This window comes from Diceros bicornis, chromosome 34 (genome assembly GCF_020826845.1).
Source record: "Diceros bicornis minor isolate mBicDic1 chromosome 34, mDicBic1.mat.cur, whole genome shotgun sequence".
Lineage (NCBI taxonomy): Eukaryota > Metazoa > Chordata > Mammalia > Perissodactyla > Rhinocerotidae > Diceros > Diceros bicornis.
This window is the reverse complement of record NC_080773.1, coordinates 28380844-28400652: the sequence shown is the minus strand read 5'-3', so window position 1 is coordinate 28400652 and position 19809 is coordinate 28380844. Positions and strand designations below refer to the sequence as shown.

General features: G+C 41.3%; 1 protein-coding gene across 2 annotated transcripts; it reads right to left on the bottom strand.

Annotated features, from left to right (window-relative positions):
• Positions 1 to 7: 7 nt before the first annotated feature.
• Positions 8 to 13115, bottom strand: LOC131397294 (zinc finger protein 350-like). 2 transcript variants are annotated; one of them, XM_058530092.1, is made up of 5 exons: positions 12564 to 13115; positions 8591 to 8796; positions 8080 to 8206; positions 7703 to 7804; positions 8 to 5671 (listed from the first exon to the last, which is right to left on the bottom strand). In XM_058530092.1, exons 2-5 carry the CDS (start codon positions 8603 to 8605, stop codon positions 4332 to 4334), a joined length of 1584 nt encoding a protein of 527 aa, XP_058386075.1. In that variant the 5' UTR covers positions 8606 to 8796; positions 12564 to 13115; the 3' UTR covers positions 8 to 4331. The 2 variants fall into 2 exon arrangements, with proteins under 2 accessions (XP_058386075.1, XP_058386074.1); XM_058530091.1 differs by lacking the exon at positions 12564 to 13115 and adding an exon at positions 12270 to 12552.
• Positions 13116 to 19809: the final 6694 nt, after the last annotated feature.

Genomic DNA, 19809 nt, shown 5'->3' with positions numbered 1-19809 from the left:
TATAATTTTGATTATATTTGGGGTTTGGGCTTGGAGATCGAGAGAATCTTCACTAAGTATGTATCCACTAAATTCTAATTAAAAGATTTTATTAACATAGCATCAAAACAGAGCCTTCTCCGCTCCCACAGCTCCTCAAACTCAGCAACTCTAAAATAGAAGTCCTTCTCCCCTCCAGACTGACTTTCCCCTTATTCTGTTTCTCACCTAGCAGTCACTATTACACAATAAATCAAGAATGGAGATGTGAGAGTTATCAGGATTGTAGGTTACTGGAGGTTGACGTGAAAAGGTCAGAGGCTGCACCCAAAACATAATCTGTGTGTCCTCATCACACTGGCCACCAATTCCTGTTAATGCTGTCTCAAAAATAACTCCTGAACCACTCCCTCTAACCATCCTCATTGCTTTAGTCCATTTGTTTGAATTACCACTGAATATGCCACCTCACTGGTCCCTACAAGTAGGTGGCTCACCAACCACCATTTTTTCTATACCACAACCATCTTTATTTATCATACCCTCCATAAAACCCTGAATTAGTTTATTAATTACAGGCTAAAACAAGATCTCAAGAGAATGCTTTTAAGGCTGTAAACAAACACCAAAGTTTCTCCCTTATCATCTTCCATTATTCTGCCCTTTCCAAATGCCTTGTGGTCTCATATACTAGCAGGAATTTGCAAATACTCTCCCTTCTTTGAAGTGCTTGGCACAAGGAAGCAATGAGAGGATATTAGATGCTATAGCTGTTCTTTCATGAGTCATTTTAGAGGTCACTTCTTCAGATAGTATTCTGGGACACCTTCCAGGTCAGTCTCAATTACATTAATACAATACTTAAATATAAAATTGCAACTATAATAAGCAGTGCTAAGGATAGGAAGTAAAGAAGGCATCCAATAGAGAAAATAGAGAAGCATCTCCATACAGGGATGATTGAAGATCATTTGTCTTGCTAAACCATCATAATCTGCTGAGTTGAGTGCCCTCCAAAATGGACTATGAGGTCCTCAGACAGAAATTCGGTAATATTTTTGTATCCCCAGCGTTCAGAACAAAAACTTGAACAGAAAGCTTCAATAATGGACTGTTAAATGAGTACCTGAATTTGGCTTACAGGATAGTCTTCTTTTTCTCAATTCCCTGCAAGGTGCTATGCTGCTGCTCAGTGATAATTAAATACAGCAGAGGTGCAAGAGAGTGTATATAGTGTGCTGCTTTTTGAAAAGAAAAGGGACAAAAAGTATCTACTTGCTTGTATTGACACAAAGAAACACTGGAAGGAGTTACAATAAACAAGTTTACCTGTAGGAGGCAGAAGGTCAAGGGAAAACTGGGACTGAGAACAGGGTGAGACTCATAAATGTACCTTTTTATATAGTTCCAAGTTTTGAACCATGTGCCTATGTGACCTATTCAAACAATTTCAGTCAAATCCAGAGGGGGAATACACATCTAAATCCAGGAAATATAAAACTACAAGTCAATAAAGTGCTTAAAAGGAGAGGAACATGGTTCTATGGAGGGCCAGAAATCGGGGAACCTGGCCTAGTGAGGGAAAGCTTCACTGAAGAAGTGATCATCGATGATGAAGGATGAAGGAGAGACCTAGAAGATGGGAGGAAAGAGGGATTCCTCCCTCACTAGGACTTTTATTAATTGCCTGTTGGCAGGCACTGTTCTAACTACATCTACTTCTCACAACAAACCTATAAGGCAGATATTTTACAGATAAACTGAGACATAGGTGAGTTAAGTAACTTGCTCAAAGGCACATAGCTTGGGCTGGGAGGGCAGGATTCAAATCAGACAGTATGACTTTAGGACCTACTTCTAACCACTGTTCAAGGTGAAGGTGATCTTTATTCAAACCATAAAGAACCTGTGTCTGGTAGCAGGCTTAGGTGTGCACTGGGCCTCCTTCACCTGGGGATGCCAAGCTCTGAAAGGTGAGCTCAGCATGTGGCACTCAGGGCTCAGGGCAGCCTGGCTAGCCCATCCTGGGGCCCTGACTGAGCAGTTCCATGAGTGAACTGACCTGACCTTGCCATGGCCAGAAGGGAGAGTCACAGGACAAAAATTGGAGGGGATCTGAGGGTCTGGTTAGTGGAACACTCATGACTGACTCTTTGCTGGAGAGTATCTGCCGTGAATCCATATCATTATAATGTGAGGGTGGTGTTGGGGATGTAGGTTCAAAATTAGGTGTGCATCAGGCCCTCGTTAAAAAAGCAGAGTCCTGGACTCCAGCCCCAGAGTTCTGGGCAGGAAGCCTGTCTCATTAGAAACAGTCCTGGAATGTTCTCTGATTACAAATATTATGATGGGTGATTCCCCTCAGTACTTCAGGCTTAGCTAACATTTTATCTATCCAGAAAAGCCTTCCCCCTGGGAGGGGGAATCTCCCTCATTACTACCTACAGATTACTATAAATTACTGTCTATTGCTAGGCCTTATTTTTCTTCATAGGACTTATCACTTCCTGACATTTTGTAATCCATTTACTGTCTCTCTCCCTCACTAGATTGTAAGGTCCACAAAGCTGTTCCTTTGCCTGTTTTGTTCACTGATGTATCCTCACTGTGTAATTCAGTGCCTGGCACAGTGATGATACTTTAAAATATTTCTAGAGGAGTAAATTACCCAAACCCAGGATTTCAGTTGAATTCTGAGACAGCCACAGCATAGCAAATGTCCATTTCTTTTCCTATGCGTAGGACTCACTGTTTGTAACTGGGATATCATATCCTCATGGCATCGATCACAGGAAAGAACTTTGGATAAAGGAGAAGGCAGACCCCACTCCCAAGATAGTGGGAAGGAAGGAGGGGGATAGGAAAAGTCACATGTCTCAATTCAGCAGGTCACAGAGGAGCTGGGATCTTTAAATGGCAACTTTCACAGGTGATAAGCCTGTGAACAAATTTAAGGATTCAACTCCAAGACGTTCTGAAAAGATCTCACCTCCTCCCACTTCCTGTACTCTCCAGAGGGTCTCATCTTGCTTTTTGTTTTCTTTATTCTAGGAATCATTTTCCTTTTCTGCTTTGTGCCTTTATGATCAGTTATTAAGTCTCTCTGATCCCAAAGGAAAACTGTTTCAGGTGACAGTCTGTTCTTTAGAACTGTCTTTCCCTTCAATGACAAAATACATTTTGATTAGCCCATTAGTTCATTCATTCACTTTCCAAATCTATATATAATTAGGGGTTTTTTCTATGTGCTAGAAAATATAAAATCATGGAAACCAGCACTCTCCAATATAACTTTCTGGTATAAAGGAAATGATGATAGAGATCTCTCTCATTGTCTCACCGTTTTGCTCACTGTCTGTGCTGTCCAATTCTGTAGCCACAAGTCACATCTGACTGCTGAGTACTTGAAATGTGCCTAGTGTCACTGAGGGACTAAGTTGTCTTCTTATTGGTTTTCAATTTTTTTAAACATTAAAATTTAAGTAAAGTGACTAAAATCAGGGAATTTATAATCTCCTGGTGGACGTAAGAAACAGGCATTTAAAAGATAACTTATTTGTGTTCTGTGGTGCTTAACTACCATTAAGAAGAGTCCTTCCTCAACTCCTGCAAAATAATATGCGCCTTTAACAATAAACTGTCATATTCCCTTGAACCAATTGCTCCATGTCCATTTCACTTAATGTAGATATTTACATCCTCTCACTAGATTAGTTGGAGTGTGGAGATACCACTTAATGATAATCCAACTACCTCAGTGCTCTCTCCAGGAGATGATGGGCTTTTTCTGTTTTGATCACCACTCTATCCTCAGCTCCTGGAACAGAACCAGGTATAAAGGAAGTATCTGACAAGTACTCAGTAAATGAACTAATTGACTCAATCTAAGGCTGTTGTTTCGTAAGTGCCCCTGCATAATATAAACCTCTACGAGTTTATGATAGACATCCAGTTTTCAATTAATCCTTCACCCTGGCCTGGGGAAATTGAATTGACATATACATGCCTTCCATCCCACCAATCCAATATTAGCCCCTTTCTGGTTTTTCATTCATAGCAACATTCCAGATATAAATTATCTTATATGTTTTAAAGATTCACTTATTTCCTCCACTTGGTTGAACTCAGGCTTCCTTCATCATTTAACTGACACAATAGAGCAGTTGATGTAATGTGTTTGGGTTAACATCAGATTATGCCTCTGTATCAATGAATATCCTGAATAGGATGAGGATATCAGGCTTTCCCAGTCCTGGTATTTATAGTTTCTCTCAGTATATACTTTTCAGCCATAATATGAGCTAGAAATTTTTGCTCAACCCTTTTCCATATAGAATGTCCCTGAGTTTTTTCTACTGGTTTTCTGTGACATAAAATAAGATATAATTGATCACTGAAGGCACAACCACATTCACTGCATTCATAAGATATCTCTCCTGTGCAAACCCTGTGTTACCTTCTGAGGGGGCACATCTGGCCACAGGCTGTCCCACTATGACTACATTCCTATCTGCTAGGAGCCCACTGATGTTGACTGATGTCTGAGGGGCCACAGAAGGCACTTGCCTAGTCACCATATTAACAACAGTTTTCTCCTGCAGGACAACACTGGTCTGTGATGATCTGTGACTCTCTGAGGGAGGACTGTCCACCTTGACTGAATGAATTTTCTGATGTTTATTGAGAACTGACTTCCCTCTGAATGATTTCCCACATTCATTGCATCCATAGGGTTTCTCTCCTGTGTGAGTCCTCTGATGTATAACGAGCTGTGACTTCCCGATAAAGCCTTTCCCGCATTCACTGCATTCGAAAGGTTTCTCTCCTGTGTGAGTTCTTTGATGTTTAATGAGACCTGTCTTCTGGGAACAGGATTTTCCACATTCACCACACACAAAGGGAGTCTTTCCTGTGTGAAATCTCTGATGTGCTGTGAGGCATGTCTTTTGGCTGAAGCCTTTTCCACATTCATTGCATATGTAAGGTTTCTCACCTGTATGAATCCGTAGATGTACCATGAGATTTCCCTTCTGTATGAAACCTTTCCCACATTCACCACACATAAAGGGTTTCTCTCCTGTATGTGTTTTCTGATGTACGTTAAGCCGTGATTTCTTGAGAAAGGCTTTGCCACATTCGGGGCATACGTAAGGTTTTTCTCCTGTATGTGTTCTCTGGTGTTCAGTGAGCATGAACCTTCTGGAGAATGCTTTCCCACACAGACTACATTGATGGGGTTTCTCTCCTGTATGGAGATTCTGGTGATCAGTGAGCCAAGACTTCTTGATAAAGGCTTTCCCACATTCACTGCATACATGAGGTTTCCTTATTTTTTGAGTTTTCTGATGCTTAATGACTTTAGACTTAGTGCTGATCAGTTTTTGGCTTTCAGGGAGTTTAATTTCAGTATGAAATTTTTCACTGTTAGTATGGAAAAAGGATTTCCCATTTCCAGTAAGTTCAGCAGGGTTCTTTATTTCATAGCTTCTGCTCTGGTTAAGTAAATTTAAATGTGATTTCATACTTTTTCCATCTAAGTCCAGCATGTCCTGATTTTGCCTTAACACAAAATGAGTTCTGCTCCGATGACCAGAATTTTCAAATGTGTTATATTCATGCCATTGTTCTAGGCTCTTCTCCATGCTTTCATTTTTTAAGTGCTTCAGTAGATGATCATCAAGTTTCCAAATTTCTAGGAAAGAAAACAATGAATTCTTCCATCATCTTCATTTGGAATAAAGGTATTTTTAAAAATACCTTGATGTTAGGTGTCTTTTCAGTAATGACCTGATGCTATAAGTGTAAATAAAACTCCCTGTTAATGTTCCTTGCACATTGGAAAAAACAGTTATAATGAATAAACACAAATTTGGCTACTTTCTAAATAATGCCTTGCAAAACATGCAAAGACTGTAAAATACAAGCAATTTACTGTGAGCAGCAGACCACGGGTTGGAGGGCCACCTCTTCCAAACTGGTGAGGGACACGCTCATTCACTGCACACATCATTACTGATGACTACATGGTGCTGGCGTTGGGGATACACAAGCATATTCCTCATGTTCACGGAGCCTGCACTGCAGTTGAGTAAAAACACTTAAAGGGAAAAGACAGACACAAGGAAAACAGCTGCAGGTTGTGAAAACTGGTGGGAAGGAGCAACAGCGATGGGTAGAGGTGGAAGAAATCAAGTTACATTGTGGAGGAAGCCAGACCTCACTGGTGGGTTCATTGTTGTGGTCAGCTTGGGGAAGAGTAAAGAGAGTGACACAGCAGAGAGCTCTGAGCACATCTAACTTAAAATCTCCACCTTGGAGAGGTGTTTTCTTTCCTAAAAGGGTAGCCTTAGCCCCAGCCCCTACTGTTCCATTATGCTGACTTAATTTCATCACAGCATTTTCACCCCCTTGACATGTTATTTATTTTTTTTATTTGATTAATTTTATGTCTCTTCCTCTTAGAATGAAAGCTCTTGGTCTATTTGTATGCTTTTTCTCACTGCTCTTGCTCTCCAGCATACACTAGGCTATCAAAAAATAATTTATAAAGGGATGAATCAAGTAAGCAACCACATGTATGGAACATATTGAGGAATTTAGGAGAAAAGACGGAAATCTGTGTGAACAAGATAACACTATATCACGGAGATCACTGAAAGAATTTCATGTTATATGACAGCAACGTGGTTAACTAGGACTTAATGTCATCAGAATATGATGGGGAAAAAAATGAAAGCTGTCAGGAAATGAATACAATGGTAACATCTACAATAAAGTAGAAGGAAGATCAGAATTAGTAAATTCACAAAGGAATTAATTCAAAGTAGGCAAGAGTTATGATCTGGTTTAGGCTGGAACTGAGAATGTAGGATGTTAAAATATCTTTTCTAGTTAAAATACATCATGAACAGCCCACTCCTTTAAAGAAGGAAGCTCTGCAGGTAGGAACATTTGAGGTAATGCCTGGATGGCCAGGTTGTAAGATGCACAAGAGTAAACGAGAACCTAAACTTAACAAGGATTTTCTAGTGAGAAAGATGAGTCTAGGTCCTTGCAGTTATTGGGAACTCAGGAGAGTTGCCATCGAGGTGAGTAAATTTTATAGAACTAAAAGTCTGTGGTGGATCACATTGGGTCAATTTGCGAGTCTTCCCCAGCAAACGGAAGGAGCTTAGCTTATTAGAAGGAAGAAAACTTTGAAGGATTAGGAGATCAGATGAGAAAATGGAAAACAGAACCTTTGGAGAACCTCAGCGTGGGGAGGAAGGCACAGTGAGGACCACTTTACTTTCGAGGAATAGCATGCAAGATGGGGTGGATATAAGGAAGGGAAATCAACATTAACAATAGTACAGAAAAGTGCAGTGGTCAGAAGACAGGAATTCAAAGTTTCTCTCTGGAGAGAGGCCTTGGAAGGTGAAATTTCATAGCAAGGAGGTGGAAGAATCTGAAGAAGGGAAAGATTTGAGAATCCTAGGAAGAAACCTATGCAAACAAACAAAAAATCAAGATGCAGATAAAATAAATGAGTAACAGATCCCAGAAGAGATAAAGGGATATATTTTTCTCTAAACTCCTACAAAGAAAAAGAGGTCTCACATGGGCAGAGACATGCATGGAGGCTCTGTTTACCTATCCTTTAACACCCTTCACCACTGTGACTCTTCTCTGAACGACTAGAATGTGATTTCCACAGCCTGCCCTTGCAGGTTCTCTCACTCACCTGAATGGGTTCCACAGTGGATTTCATCTCCCATTGTCCATGAAGGTTCTACTTGATCCACCTTGGAGAGTGTGTCTGGTCTGCTGGCTTGATAACCTGTTCATGGGAAATGACGGAAGACTTAGACACACTGAATTGGACATGGGGCCTGTGAAGACCGCAGAATGTTGTATTTGAGGACAAAACAATTTTCACACCTACAAAGTAAAAGCTTTCTCTCAGGAGAAGGGAGAATATGTCCACTTCTCTGGGAGCAGAGAGGGGACTGAGAATTTACCACTTCAGAGCACCACAGACACTCCAGAATTTTCAGAAGCTGAGAATGGAAAGGCCACTGACTGGGGACCCTCTGAGTGACACGGGGGAGCTGTCCTCACCCAGTGACACCAGGTTGCTGTAGTTCTCCAACATCACGTGCCGGTACAGGTCCTTCTGAGCAGGGGCCAGGAGCTGCCACTCCTCCCAGGTGAAGTCCACAGCCACATCGTCAAATGTCAAGGATTCCTATCATAACATAGGGCTGTTTAATGAAGTGATGTCCTTTTGATAATATGGAAGAAATGTTCAAGTTTTTCTGCTTATTTCCACTCTCTAGGTTGCATCTAGATATCTGGTGTGGTTTTTATCTTAATATATCATTGAAGAAGCAAATGCCTAATAAAATATTCTGTAATTGTGCATTCAGTCATCCATCCATTCATCAGTTGGAAGTTTCTACAATGTGTAGAAGTTAAATCTTCTTGTTAACCTAGAACACCACATTCATATTTATATGACAGACAAAAGATACATGTATGCATACTTTTCAGATTAATGGAAGTGATATTTTACAGGCCTCCATAAATCCACTAGAGAACAAAGGAAAGAATAAAACAAAGCAAAAGTCACCTGGGCCTGGGTCATTTTCTCCACTTTTCTGAAAACAGCTGGCAACAGGGAGGCTCTGTCTTGGTGTCTTCCAGATCTGCTCTAAATTTCTGTCCAGAAATCTCAGTCTTCAATCAAATGTGTCCTCATAAATAGTGTTACCAAATCCTGTAAATTCTTCCTCCTTCACATGATTCTTTTGCTCCTGGGGAGTCAGAGCCTGTGGGCTGCGGAGAAAATTCAATCAGTGGTCAATTTCCTCTGGGCCCAGATTCCTCAGTGCTCCTGAGCACTCAACTTTAACACAATGCCCACAAGTATTGCTAAGTGTCCCTTTATTTGGTACCCCAGAAGATTTTATACCTCTGACCAATAAAGCCTAAGATTCTGAATGTGGTGGAGGTATTCCTTTACTCTGTGAAGTTTAAGTGGGGTGCCTGTCAAAGGAGACTGGGAAATGAGATCCACCATAGCACCATGCCTCAGGAGCAGATGAATCTCAGGCAGATCATTTATACAAAACAGTCCATCTGGAAGGAGAGGATCTGGGCATTGTTTTCCTTTAAACCACGCATGCTTAGGTATCTCTTCAAATGTTTTTGTACACCCCGTGAGTACACACATTTCAGTTTGAAAACCAAGGTACTGGGCAAATCAGAAGCATTGTCTTATAAGCAATAATGATAATATCTTAGGAGGTTTTAAGTACATAAAAAATTAAAATACACGATAATAGCATGTGAATTAGAGGGTGGTAAATGAAGTTGAAGTGCTCCAAGGTCCCTGTATTGTCAGAGAAGAGTGTAAAAGTACTAATTAACATAAGAATTTGACAAAGTAAGATTCCATGCTGTATGTAATCTCTAGTGTCCTGATGAAAACTAATAATTTTCTTAAAGTATGTAACTTGCAGTGCTACAGAACAGGCAAATGTAATAATAAGAAACTCATCCAAAAGAAAGTAAGATTCTGATACCAATTCGAATATGTGTGTTTTTTAAACAAACCACCAAGCAATGCTGCAACACCAGCTGGGTGTCCTACAATTCAACTCACTTCTGACACTGTCTACCTTGAGGTAGCATCTGATCCTACAGGTTAAAGGCTCAGTCCTACAAGACTGCCCCCCATCTCCTACTTCAGACACAAACACAAGTCCAGGTTGTCACCTGTGCTTCTGATCAACCAGCTGCAGATTGAAGGTTCCAGTAACCCCCTCCGTGAGTTGACTGATTTGCTAGAGCACCTCACAGAACTCAGAGAAACATTTTACTCACTATATTTACTTATTATAAAAGGATATAACTCAGGAACATCCAGATGAAAGAGATGCATAGGGCAAGGAAGGTATGGGGAAAGAGTGAGAAGCTTCCATCCCTCTCCAGGAGCGCCACTCTCCCTACATCGCCACGTGTTCACCAACCCGGAAGCAATTTCACTCTGAAGTATACATCTAAGATATATATCCCTCCAAAAATAAGGACATATTTGAACCAGAAGACATGGACAAGAATTTTCATAGCAGCATTATTCATAATAAGCCAAAATGCAAACAATACAAGTTTAACAAATAGTAGGAAAAACTGCCATATATTCAAATGGAATGCTATGGAGAAACTACAATCTTTTCCCAGCTTGCAAGCTAAGAATGCTTTTCACATTTTTAAAGAATTGTAAAACAAAAACAAAGAAGCATATGTGAGAGACCTCCTTTGGCCTACAATTCCTAAAATATTGACTGTGTAAACATTATAGACTAGGTTTGCCTGACCCTTGTTACATAGCAAAAAAAAAAGACACCTATGTGCAAAAACATCAATGATTCTTACAATTGTTGAGCAAAAGCAGCTTGACATAAAAAAACACATGATGTATAATTACGCTGAAACACAGTTAAAAATAGGCACAACTAAATAAAATATAATTATAATGAATGATTAATTATATGATAAAACTATAAAGAAAAGCCTTAAAGTGCTTGGTATCGAGAGCAGGATAGTAATTACCTTTGGGTGTGAGGATGTGATACAATTGGGAAAAGACTCACAGAACACCACTGAGGTGCTGGCAATGTCCTGTTTCTTGACCTGGGCAATACTATTTATAGATATATTGCTTTTATACTGATGAACTTGTAGATCTTTTAAATTAACAAAGAAATGAAAGAGCTCAACAATACTAAAAGCCCGTTATTTGAAAAGACCAATAATATAGACATATTTGTAGTCAGACAAATACGTATAGAGTCAAAAGAGAAAATGCAAATAAAGAATAAAAGGAATTAATGAGAGATATGACTCAGATAAAAATATATATTTTTTCCTCTGAAAGGATATTATGAATATATTTATCTCATTAAATTTGAAATTCTAGTTTAACCCTCCTGAAAACATGTTAACTCCAGACAATAAAGCAGGTGAATTTTATGGGTGGGCAACAAGACAAAGATGTCCACTACCACCCCACTTTTCAACTCTGTATTGCAGAGTTGAGCCAATGCACTGAGATACAAATAAGTTATAAACATTAGAAAGTAGAACAGAAAGGTTATTTTCATGGATATCATCACCGACATGAGACTCATCAAAAAGAGACTCAAAGAATTACTCATTTAAAAGAGAAAATGCTCCTCCAGAAACCCCCAAGCAGATCTTCACATACATAACTGGCTAGAACTGCACCATATTCCTAAGGTCATTTCATAGTAATTCAGTCACTAGCAATGGGAGCTGGAACCACCATGATTGACTAAGACCAACTCCGACTTACTAACAAACTAGGATATGGGTCACTTTGCCAGACGGTTGGATACTTAACAAAATGGAGATTCTGTTAACAAAGAAGAAAGTGTGAATGTATGTCAGACAAGTAAGCAACAGTGCCCGTTGCTATACATTAAGAGCTGAGTGTAGGTGTTGGCAAACATTTTCTGCAAAGAGACAGATATGCATTTTCGACTTTGGGGGCCAAAAAGTCTCTGTCACAAAAACTCAATCCTGCCTTTGAAGGGCGAAAGCAACCATAGACGATACATAACAGACGTGCGTTGCTGGTTTAGTCCCTCGATCTGTAAGCAATCAACTCCTGAATTAAAGGCTAAAAAAACAGATGGTTTCGAACTACTGCCCTGGGCTGTACCGCCTTTTGTCCCAGCGGCCGAGGTTGGAACCTCAACCTAACCAACAGCCAGGGGTCCTGCGCGTCCACAGCTTCAGCCCTCACAGCCTTTCTGTACCACAGACACTGACCACATAGCCTTTATTAATCCGAAACGTGGATCAGACACCCCGACCCCAACATCACTGAGCCCCATATTAAATTCCCAACCTGAACCAGACCCTGCGATCATCGTAAACACCACTTGCACTCCCCACAAGTGGGGTGATCGCTGAACCTCTCACCCTGACTGTCAGGACAACGGGTTGATCTCCACAGAATCTTAATTGTTGCACTGACGCCCAGGACACCCCACAGACAGACGCGACTGGTTCTCCTCAAATACCTCAAATTAGGTTCCCACTGGTTCCCCTTAAATACCTCCACCTCGGTGCTTCTACCCTCCTCCCCCCGCCTCCCCCCGCCCCCCATCCCCGGCAATAATTCCATGGGTCCATACTACACCACGTCCACACGTCGATCTGTGAGAAACAAAGCCTCCCCTGTAACAGCAAAACTTCCAGGGACAAAACCACGCACTGACCTGTTTTTCCCCGGACCCACTAGGCGAGTCTAAGCGATGTACTTCCGTAAACTGCTTCCATTTCTGGACCGGTCGCCCTGAGTCGGCTCCGTCTACGGCAGCCGATGTGGGTCGCAAGCATTTGAGGAAACGCGGACAAGTGGATTTCCCGCATGTCCCTAGGAGGCAATATGTCCGCGCCCTGCTCGCCATCACATGGGGGCGGCCATGTTGGGACACCGTACAGAAGGCAAGGGGCCGGGTTTGAGGCCAGTAGTCAGGGATGGCCAGAAGGTGAGAAGCCTCTGAAATTACCTCATTTTCTGAATTGGACTCTTGCAGAAAATCGGTAAATTTTCAGAATCTCGAGCTTCACATGGCAAACATGAAGCAGATTAAGTTGCTTTCAGCGGGATAGGCAGAGAAGTAATGTGGCCGGGGCGTGTATTATCCACTTTGTATCCAACGAAAAAGTTTTCAAACGGGCAAGTAAGAGTTCACTTGCTGGTATAGAAGCGTGGAACACATTCCTGGAAAGGGAAAGACAATACATCCAGTAAATGGACACCCACCGGAAGCTTCTGGCCGGAAAATGGTTTGCAGAAAGAGGTTTTTAAGAACAGAAAAAGACTTCCAGAAACTGCTACAGTGTGAGGCTGGCCATCACCAACTAGGGGAAAAGAGCAGCTGGGACAGCCTAAGTTGTGATTGGGGTGGGGACTCAAGAACAGGCCACTGAAAGTAAGGCCAGTAAAGGTCTGGAGTCAATGGGAAGGGCACAACTACAATCCATCCCATTATAATGTGAGGGTGATGATGCAGACCAGTATCAGTAATCCAGGATTTAGGGCATCAGTAATCCAGGATTTGGGGCAAATATGTTCCAATTTAGATGTGCATCAGGCCATTGTTAAAAAGGCAGAGTCCTCTTTTCCAGCCCCAGAGGTTCTGGTTTAAGATGTGTGGGGTGTGTGGACAGATTTTGGGACCCCTCTCCATGGTCCAGCACGCAAATCTAGCAAGCAAACTTCAAATACTTTAAGTCAGTACAATAAAACCCATGTTGTCCTGTGAAGCAGCCATGCAGGCCATCTTCAGCCTGTGTCAAATGACCTTGCAACCCCACATCTCATGACTGAACACGCCAGCTAGACAGATCCACAACAGGAAGAGATAAAGTGGTACCTCACTCATATTTCCCAGCTGCATTTCTTAGAGATTGAGGGACTTATTAGCCTAGTCTTTGCCTCCCTCCATACATAGACAATGTCAGCATCTCTGAACTTGTTTGGTGTATAACTAAGAAATTCTTGTTTATGTTACCTTCAATATATAATTTAAAGAAAAGCCTAGATGTGCTCTATCCCTTTTTTTTTTTACATACGTGAACTCTAGTCATAAGTTTTTTTTTTTTCTTTTCCTCTTCCCTGCACGTGCACTGTTTTGTGAAAGAGATATAACCTGCGCTTAAACTCACATACCTTGGAGCTTTTCCATCAGAGCACTCTGTTGAACTGTTTTCTTGGGGTTCGAACTCCTCATAATCATTATTGAATAAACACTTTCACTAATATCACCTAGACTATTTCAATCAGTGTTGGAATTGGCTTTCTAATCTGATTAGATTTAAAGATGGTTATGAGTTTATTTTCAATATTAAGGAGAGCACTGATAGTCTATGGTGTGATTTGGCAATAGAGATATGCAAAATATCTGCATTGGATACTCCTAATCAACCCCTTGTAGGAAGTAAGTATCTGAGTGACTGTGTATATGACACTTTCAAACATTTTTTGTGTGTGTGTGAGGAGATCAGCCCTGTGCTAACATCTGCCAATCCTCCTCTTTTTTTGCTGAGGAAGACTGGCCCTGGGCTAACATCCGTGCCCATCTTCCTCCACTTTATGTGGGACGCTGCCACAGCATGGCTCGCCAAGCAGTGCGCGCCCAGGATCCAAACTGGCGAACCGCGGGCCGCCGCAGCGGAGCGCGCGCACTTAACTGCTTGCGCCACCGGGCTGGCCCCCAAACATTTTTTTAAAACTAATGAATGTAATAACATTGGCTGGTTGCTCCTAATGTTGCTGGACAAAGAGCTGAAAGAAAATGTTGAGCTCAGGGATTCAAACTCCCAGCTGAAGCACCATGTAAATGACCTGAAGGCATCTGTGTGTGCCCTGAAGGACACCTTTATCTCCTGTAGCCACTCAGCTGAGATTGCTGAAAATCAAATGCAGAATCTTCTGCTGAGACTGGCTGAATCATAACTGCAGTTTGTATTCCCAGCCTCACAGGGTGTCTACTATTAAAGTGAGGGCATTGACTGGGAAAGAATGGGATTCTGTTAGGTTGGAATGGGGATGTGCGGGAAGACCCTGATGAGGCTGGGGACACTGAGCCCCTAAATTCTGAAGAGCCTTCCTTGCCAGTGGAAAATGTGTCTCCACCCCCAGTGGAACTGGTCTCTCCACCCCCAGTAGAATTGACCTCCCCACCCCCAGTGAAAGTGGCTTCTCCACTACCACTGGAAGTGGCCTCCCTACCCCTGGCAGTGGGACATCTCCAACCACGGTGGTATTGGCCTTTCAACCTTGTCTGAAGGGATTAACCCTGCATTGACTGAGGAAACTTTAATGGCCTCCCCTGAAGCAGTTGCCATGCAAGACCGCTGATTCTCTTCAGGACCCACTGCCACCATTTCTTCTTGCTCCTAGAACTATAACTACACTCAAGTCCCAGCAGGCCCCTAATGGTAAGGTACAAAGTGTGACCCTGAGGAGGTGCACTACACTCCAAAAATCTACTTGAGTTTTCTCACTTATACAGCCGAAATCCTGGGAACGTGTGTGGGAATGGATATTAGGGTGTGGGGTAATAGTAGAATGACATCAAGGTGGATTAGGACAAACATTGATATGGGCTCACTAAGCAGAGATTCTGCTTTGAATATTGCAGCTCACGGAGTTAGAAACTGCTCTAACAGTTTGGTTGATCAGTTAAAACATGGATCAATAGATGGTTCACTGGGAGCAAATGGAAGATGCCTGACCTCCTTTAAATGTGGAGCAATGGATTTGAAGGCTTAGGGCATAATTTCATATGTTTAATAGACATTGGGCAACCTCTTTCTGAACCATATGTTAGTTTACTTTGTCCATTTTTACTATTCTGTTGTCTGTCTTTTCTTTTTCTTAGTGGTTTGTAGGAGGTTTCTATATCTGCTGGATATTATTCTTTTCTTGATTCTGATGGTGCTCAGGGCAAGCTGCCCCAGGAAGCACCACTCTGGTATGCGGATTATTTCGAGCTGAAGACAATAAGGACTCAGAGAGCTCAGGAAAAATATTTGAGTTTCCCCTCCCAAACTGCCTAAAAAATTTAAAACCAAAAAAGCTATTTTAGGAAGGGGTTATTATCATGACTGCTATAAAAGATAATTTAGGATAGAGGTTACAATAGAAAAGGCACCAACAAACCCATCTTATCGGGAGTCCTGTCTCTCTGGCCACATTCTTTGGATGGCCCTGCGAGGAGTTGTCAGACAATCATTTACAAGGGAAGTCTCCATTTGTAAAGGTATCTCCCTCTCTGTATTGAGAAAAAGGGGGGGTGAGCTCATTTCTAGTAACTTATCAATGTGGAAGATGAGGCCTTGGGGCTGTATAATAAACCTTACTCTTGTTTACTGTGCTTTAGTGGTAATCTCCTGTAACTGACTCCCCCCACCGCCAAAATCCTCCTTTGTCATTGGCTAAAAATGATATTTAAGACGAGAATTTCTGCTATTGTGTTGAGAAACGCAGTGTCCCTGCTTTCTCCCATGTATACATGTTATTAAACTTGGTATTATTTTCTCCTGCTAACCTGTCTTGTTGATTATTTGGCCAGCCAGAAGAACCTTAAGGGAAAGGGCAGAGGGAGATTCTCCCTCTTCCCCCGACAATTCTAACATTGGAATGTTACAGTGGATTTGTCACTTAAGACCTGCTCACCATACTGGGAGGCTCTGCAAGACATACCTTTCCTGATTACTTGATTGCTCTTCTCTCTTGGCCTGACTTTATTTATAGTGGGAACTGCTGCCACTGAGTTGGCATTCATCTCACTGTTAACGTGCATGTGGGTGGTTTTCAGTTTGTGACTGTTAGGAATAATGCCAGTATGTAAGTTCTAGAACACGTTTTGATGACACACTTACAAATTTCTGCTGACTATATATAGAATAGTGGAATTGTTGGGTCATAGGTTTACATGTCTTCAGCTTTGGGAGATAGTGCCAAGTAGGGTTGGGAAATGGTTTCACCAATTTTCCCACCCACCAGCAGAATAGGAGATTCTTGGTTCATCCACATCCTGTGAGCACTTGTAATTTTATTTCATTTTCATTTTGGCCTGCTGGTTGGTGTGTCATGGTGCCGAGTAGTGATTTTCTTTCCATTTCTCTGATTACTGAGGAACTTGGGCTTATTTTCACAAGTTTACTAGATGTTGGACAACCTCTTTTTGAAGCCTGTGTTAGTTTACTTTGCCCATTTTTATTATTCTATTGTCTGTCTTTTCTTTTTCCTTATTGACTTGTAGGAGGTCTCTATATTTGCTGGATATTATTCTTTTCTTAATTCTCTCTCTCTCTCCCTCCCTCCATCCCTCTTTTTTTTGTGGATGTGCATATCTTTTGGTTAAAATAAGTTCTTAATTTAATTTAACTGATTTGACATTTCTCTGTGGTAGATAATGATTATTGTTCTGTTTAAGAAATATTTTCCAATTCTAAGACCACAAATTTCTCCTTTGTTTTATTATAAAATATTATTTAGCTTTAAAATTTAAGTCAGCAAACCATTCAGAATTTGTTTCTTCTATATGAGGGTACTGAATTAAATATATTTTTCCATTAAACTAACAAATTTAAATTTATTGTGAAAATACGATATTATTCTTTCTTTTCATTTGCCCTTACCTCTCATTGCTTACCCAGGATAAACATTCTCTCACTCTTGGATCTGTCTTTCCCATGAAGTCTCTGGGTAAATCTGTTGTCTCTTCCTGCCTCCTTCATTCCTTAACAACCCCACAGGACCACACAACCAAAGTCATTCTTGGTATCAAAATCTTCTATGGATCTTTTTATATAATCAATAATTCCCAAATTTTAAAGGGAAAGGTACACCCTGTTTGGAGACAATTCTCCATGTGCCTCTCAAATTTTTTTTCACATCTTTTTTTTGTGTGTGTGAGGAGGAGCAGTCCTGAGCTAACACCTGTTGCCAATCTTACTCTTTTTGCTTGAGGAAGATTGGCCCTGAGCTAGCATCTGTGCCATTCTTCCCTTATTTTGTATAAAGGTTGCTGGTTGTAGTTTGCAGTGACATTGGCAATAGAAGAGAAATTGGTCACAGGGAGGATCCATCAGGGGATCTCTAACATCATGGATAGTTTGGAATTTTTGGTGACAATTCAGCATCTGAAAGTTTACCCGCCCTTAGCATGGCCTGAGAGATATGGATGAGGGTATTATTTTTCCAGGCCAATACCAGAGTAAAGGAAAGAAAGAGAAGAAGAAAGCGTCTCGTGTTTAGTCAAAATATGAAGTCTTGGTCTGGTGTCTTGGGCATAAACAGTCTACTTCAATGTCAGCTACTTGTTTTCCTCATTAATTTGATTCAGAGTTCTCCAGCATCTGTACAGGACCAGATGTCATGTGGAGCCTTCTTTAGCTGTAAGATGTGAACCCAAGGCTCAATACCTTCTAATTTTGCAGCAGTCTCAGTGGTCAGGAGCACTTGGTAAGATCCCTTTCAGCAGGGTTCAAGGGCGGTCTTTCTCTGTTGATGTGTCCAAAATACCCAGTCAAAAGGCTCCTGGCTGTTTCCAGTAGGATCCTTTGAACTGGAATCTGCGAAGCCTTCTTTAGCCTGTTGATGATAGGTTTTAGCACAAGACAGTAACTTATCATATTAGCATAGGATAACAAGGAATCAGCAGGAAGCTGAAATTGGTCTGTTGGAAATTGGTCTGCTGGTGACTATTTCATGTGGAGTGAGCTTATGTTTCCCAAAGGGGGTATTTTGAATAGTCAGCAACCAAAGGCAACAGCTTATGCGAAGGGAGTCCAGTAGTTTCAGCAAGTTTAGAGATTTTAACTTTCAGGATCCCATTAGTTCTTTCAACTTTGCCTGATGATTGAGGGTGATAGTGGCATTGATAATTCCCAGAAGTTTGCAAGGTTTAAGTGATGACTAGTAGGACTTGTCCAGTGAAGTCAGTGCCTCAATTATTGGAAATTGTGGAAGGTATAGCCCACATGGGAAACACACTTTCCAAAAATCTGTGAGGCCATCATCTTTGTGGCAAAGGAAGCTATCACCCCATCCTAAAAATATACATACAATAATAAGAACATATAGATAACTCCTACCCGGTGGCAGATGATTGACGTCCAGCTGCAGTTACCCAAGGGGCCAGAGGGAGGAGGTCTGAGGTTTCTGGGGAGAATGAGTTTTCCGGCATTATACACCTGACAGATCAGACATTGGTGGTAAACTGCTTTTGCAGTCTTATAGAAGTCTGCCCACCGATGTCTATTCCTAATTTGAGTCATCCTTAGTGCACCATGGTGGGTGAAGGAATGTAGAAAAATGTAGAAAAACTAAAAAATGAGGTTTGCTAGGGGTCCGGGAAGAACGAAGTGGCCATCATGGGTTTCCTATAGCCCATGCTAATTTCTTTGACCCAGGAGCAGATTGTTGCTGTGTCGCCAGAACATGAGGATGGTGAAAGCCTGGCAATGAGGGGTCATTTTTTGCAGAAGCAGAATAGACTTCATCCACATGAATAGACTTCATGCCACAATCTTTATAGATTCTGTTGCTACTGCCTTTGTTTGAAAGTCAGCTAGGGTGTATTCTTGATCCTCAGACTCAGTCATTTTAGTGTAAGCTGCAATTATGATGATAGCAATTTCAGAAGGTAAGAGAATAGGTATAAGCAGATTACTTGTTGTCCATGTTTGATTGGGGTCCCAGAGGATGTAAGAAAAACTCTTTGTTTCCCTAACACCCCAAAAGCATGGACGATCCCAAGGCATAATGACTCTCAGTATAAATTTTAATAGTTTGTCCTTCTGATAACTGGAGTGTTCTGTAAGGGTGTGGATCTCGGCTTGCTGGGCCTGTTTAGCTTGTGGAAGGTTTCCCTTTTCAAGTAGTTCATATGGGGCATAATAGCATCACCACTTTGGAAATTCCCTTTTACATTTCTACAGTGTGACCTATCAACAAACAAGATTAGATTGGGATTAGTTAAAGTGGTGCCTCATAAATCAGTTCGGGGTGTCACAAAATGGGATGTTGTTCTGAGCCATGGGGCTCACCCCCCCTCAGGCAGAGGGAGTAACACAGCAGGTTAAGGATGTTGCAATGTGTAAGATGTAGATTAAGTGGTAAAAGCAGAAGGATCTCATAGGAGGTTAGTCTGCTTGAAGATAAATATTAAGTTCATTCAGAATTAAGAAGATATTGGACGTGGTGTCATTTGTAATTAAACATAATCTCCTAAATTT

Coding starts and splice junctions, on each gene's coding strand:
- LOC131397294 (XM_058530092.1), bottom strand. Junction 7,805..8,079: donor CAGCAACCTGGTGTCACTGG/GTGAGGACAGCT, acceptor GTCATTTCCCAT/GAACAGGTTATCAAGCCAGC. Junction 5,672..7,702: donor CCACTGTGGAACCCATTCAG/GTGAGTGAGAGA, acceptor TTTCTTTCCTAG/AAATTTGGAAACTTGATGAT.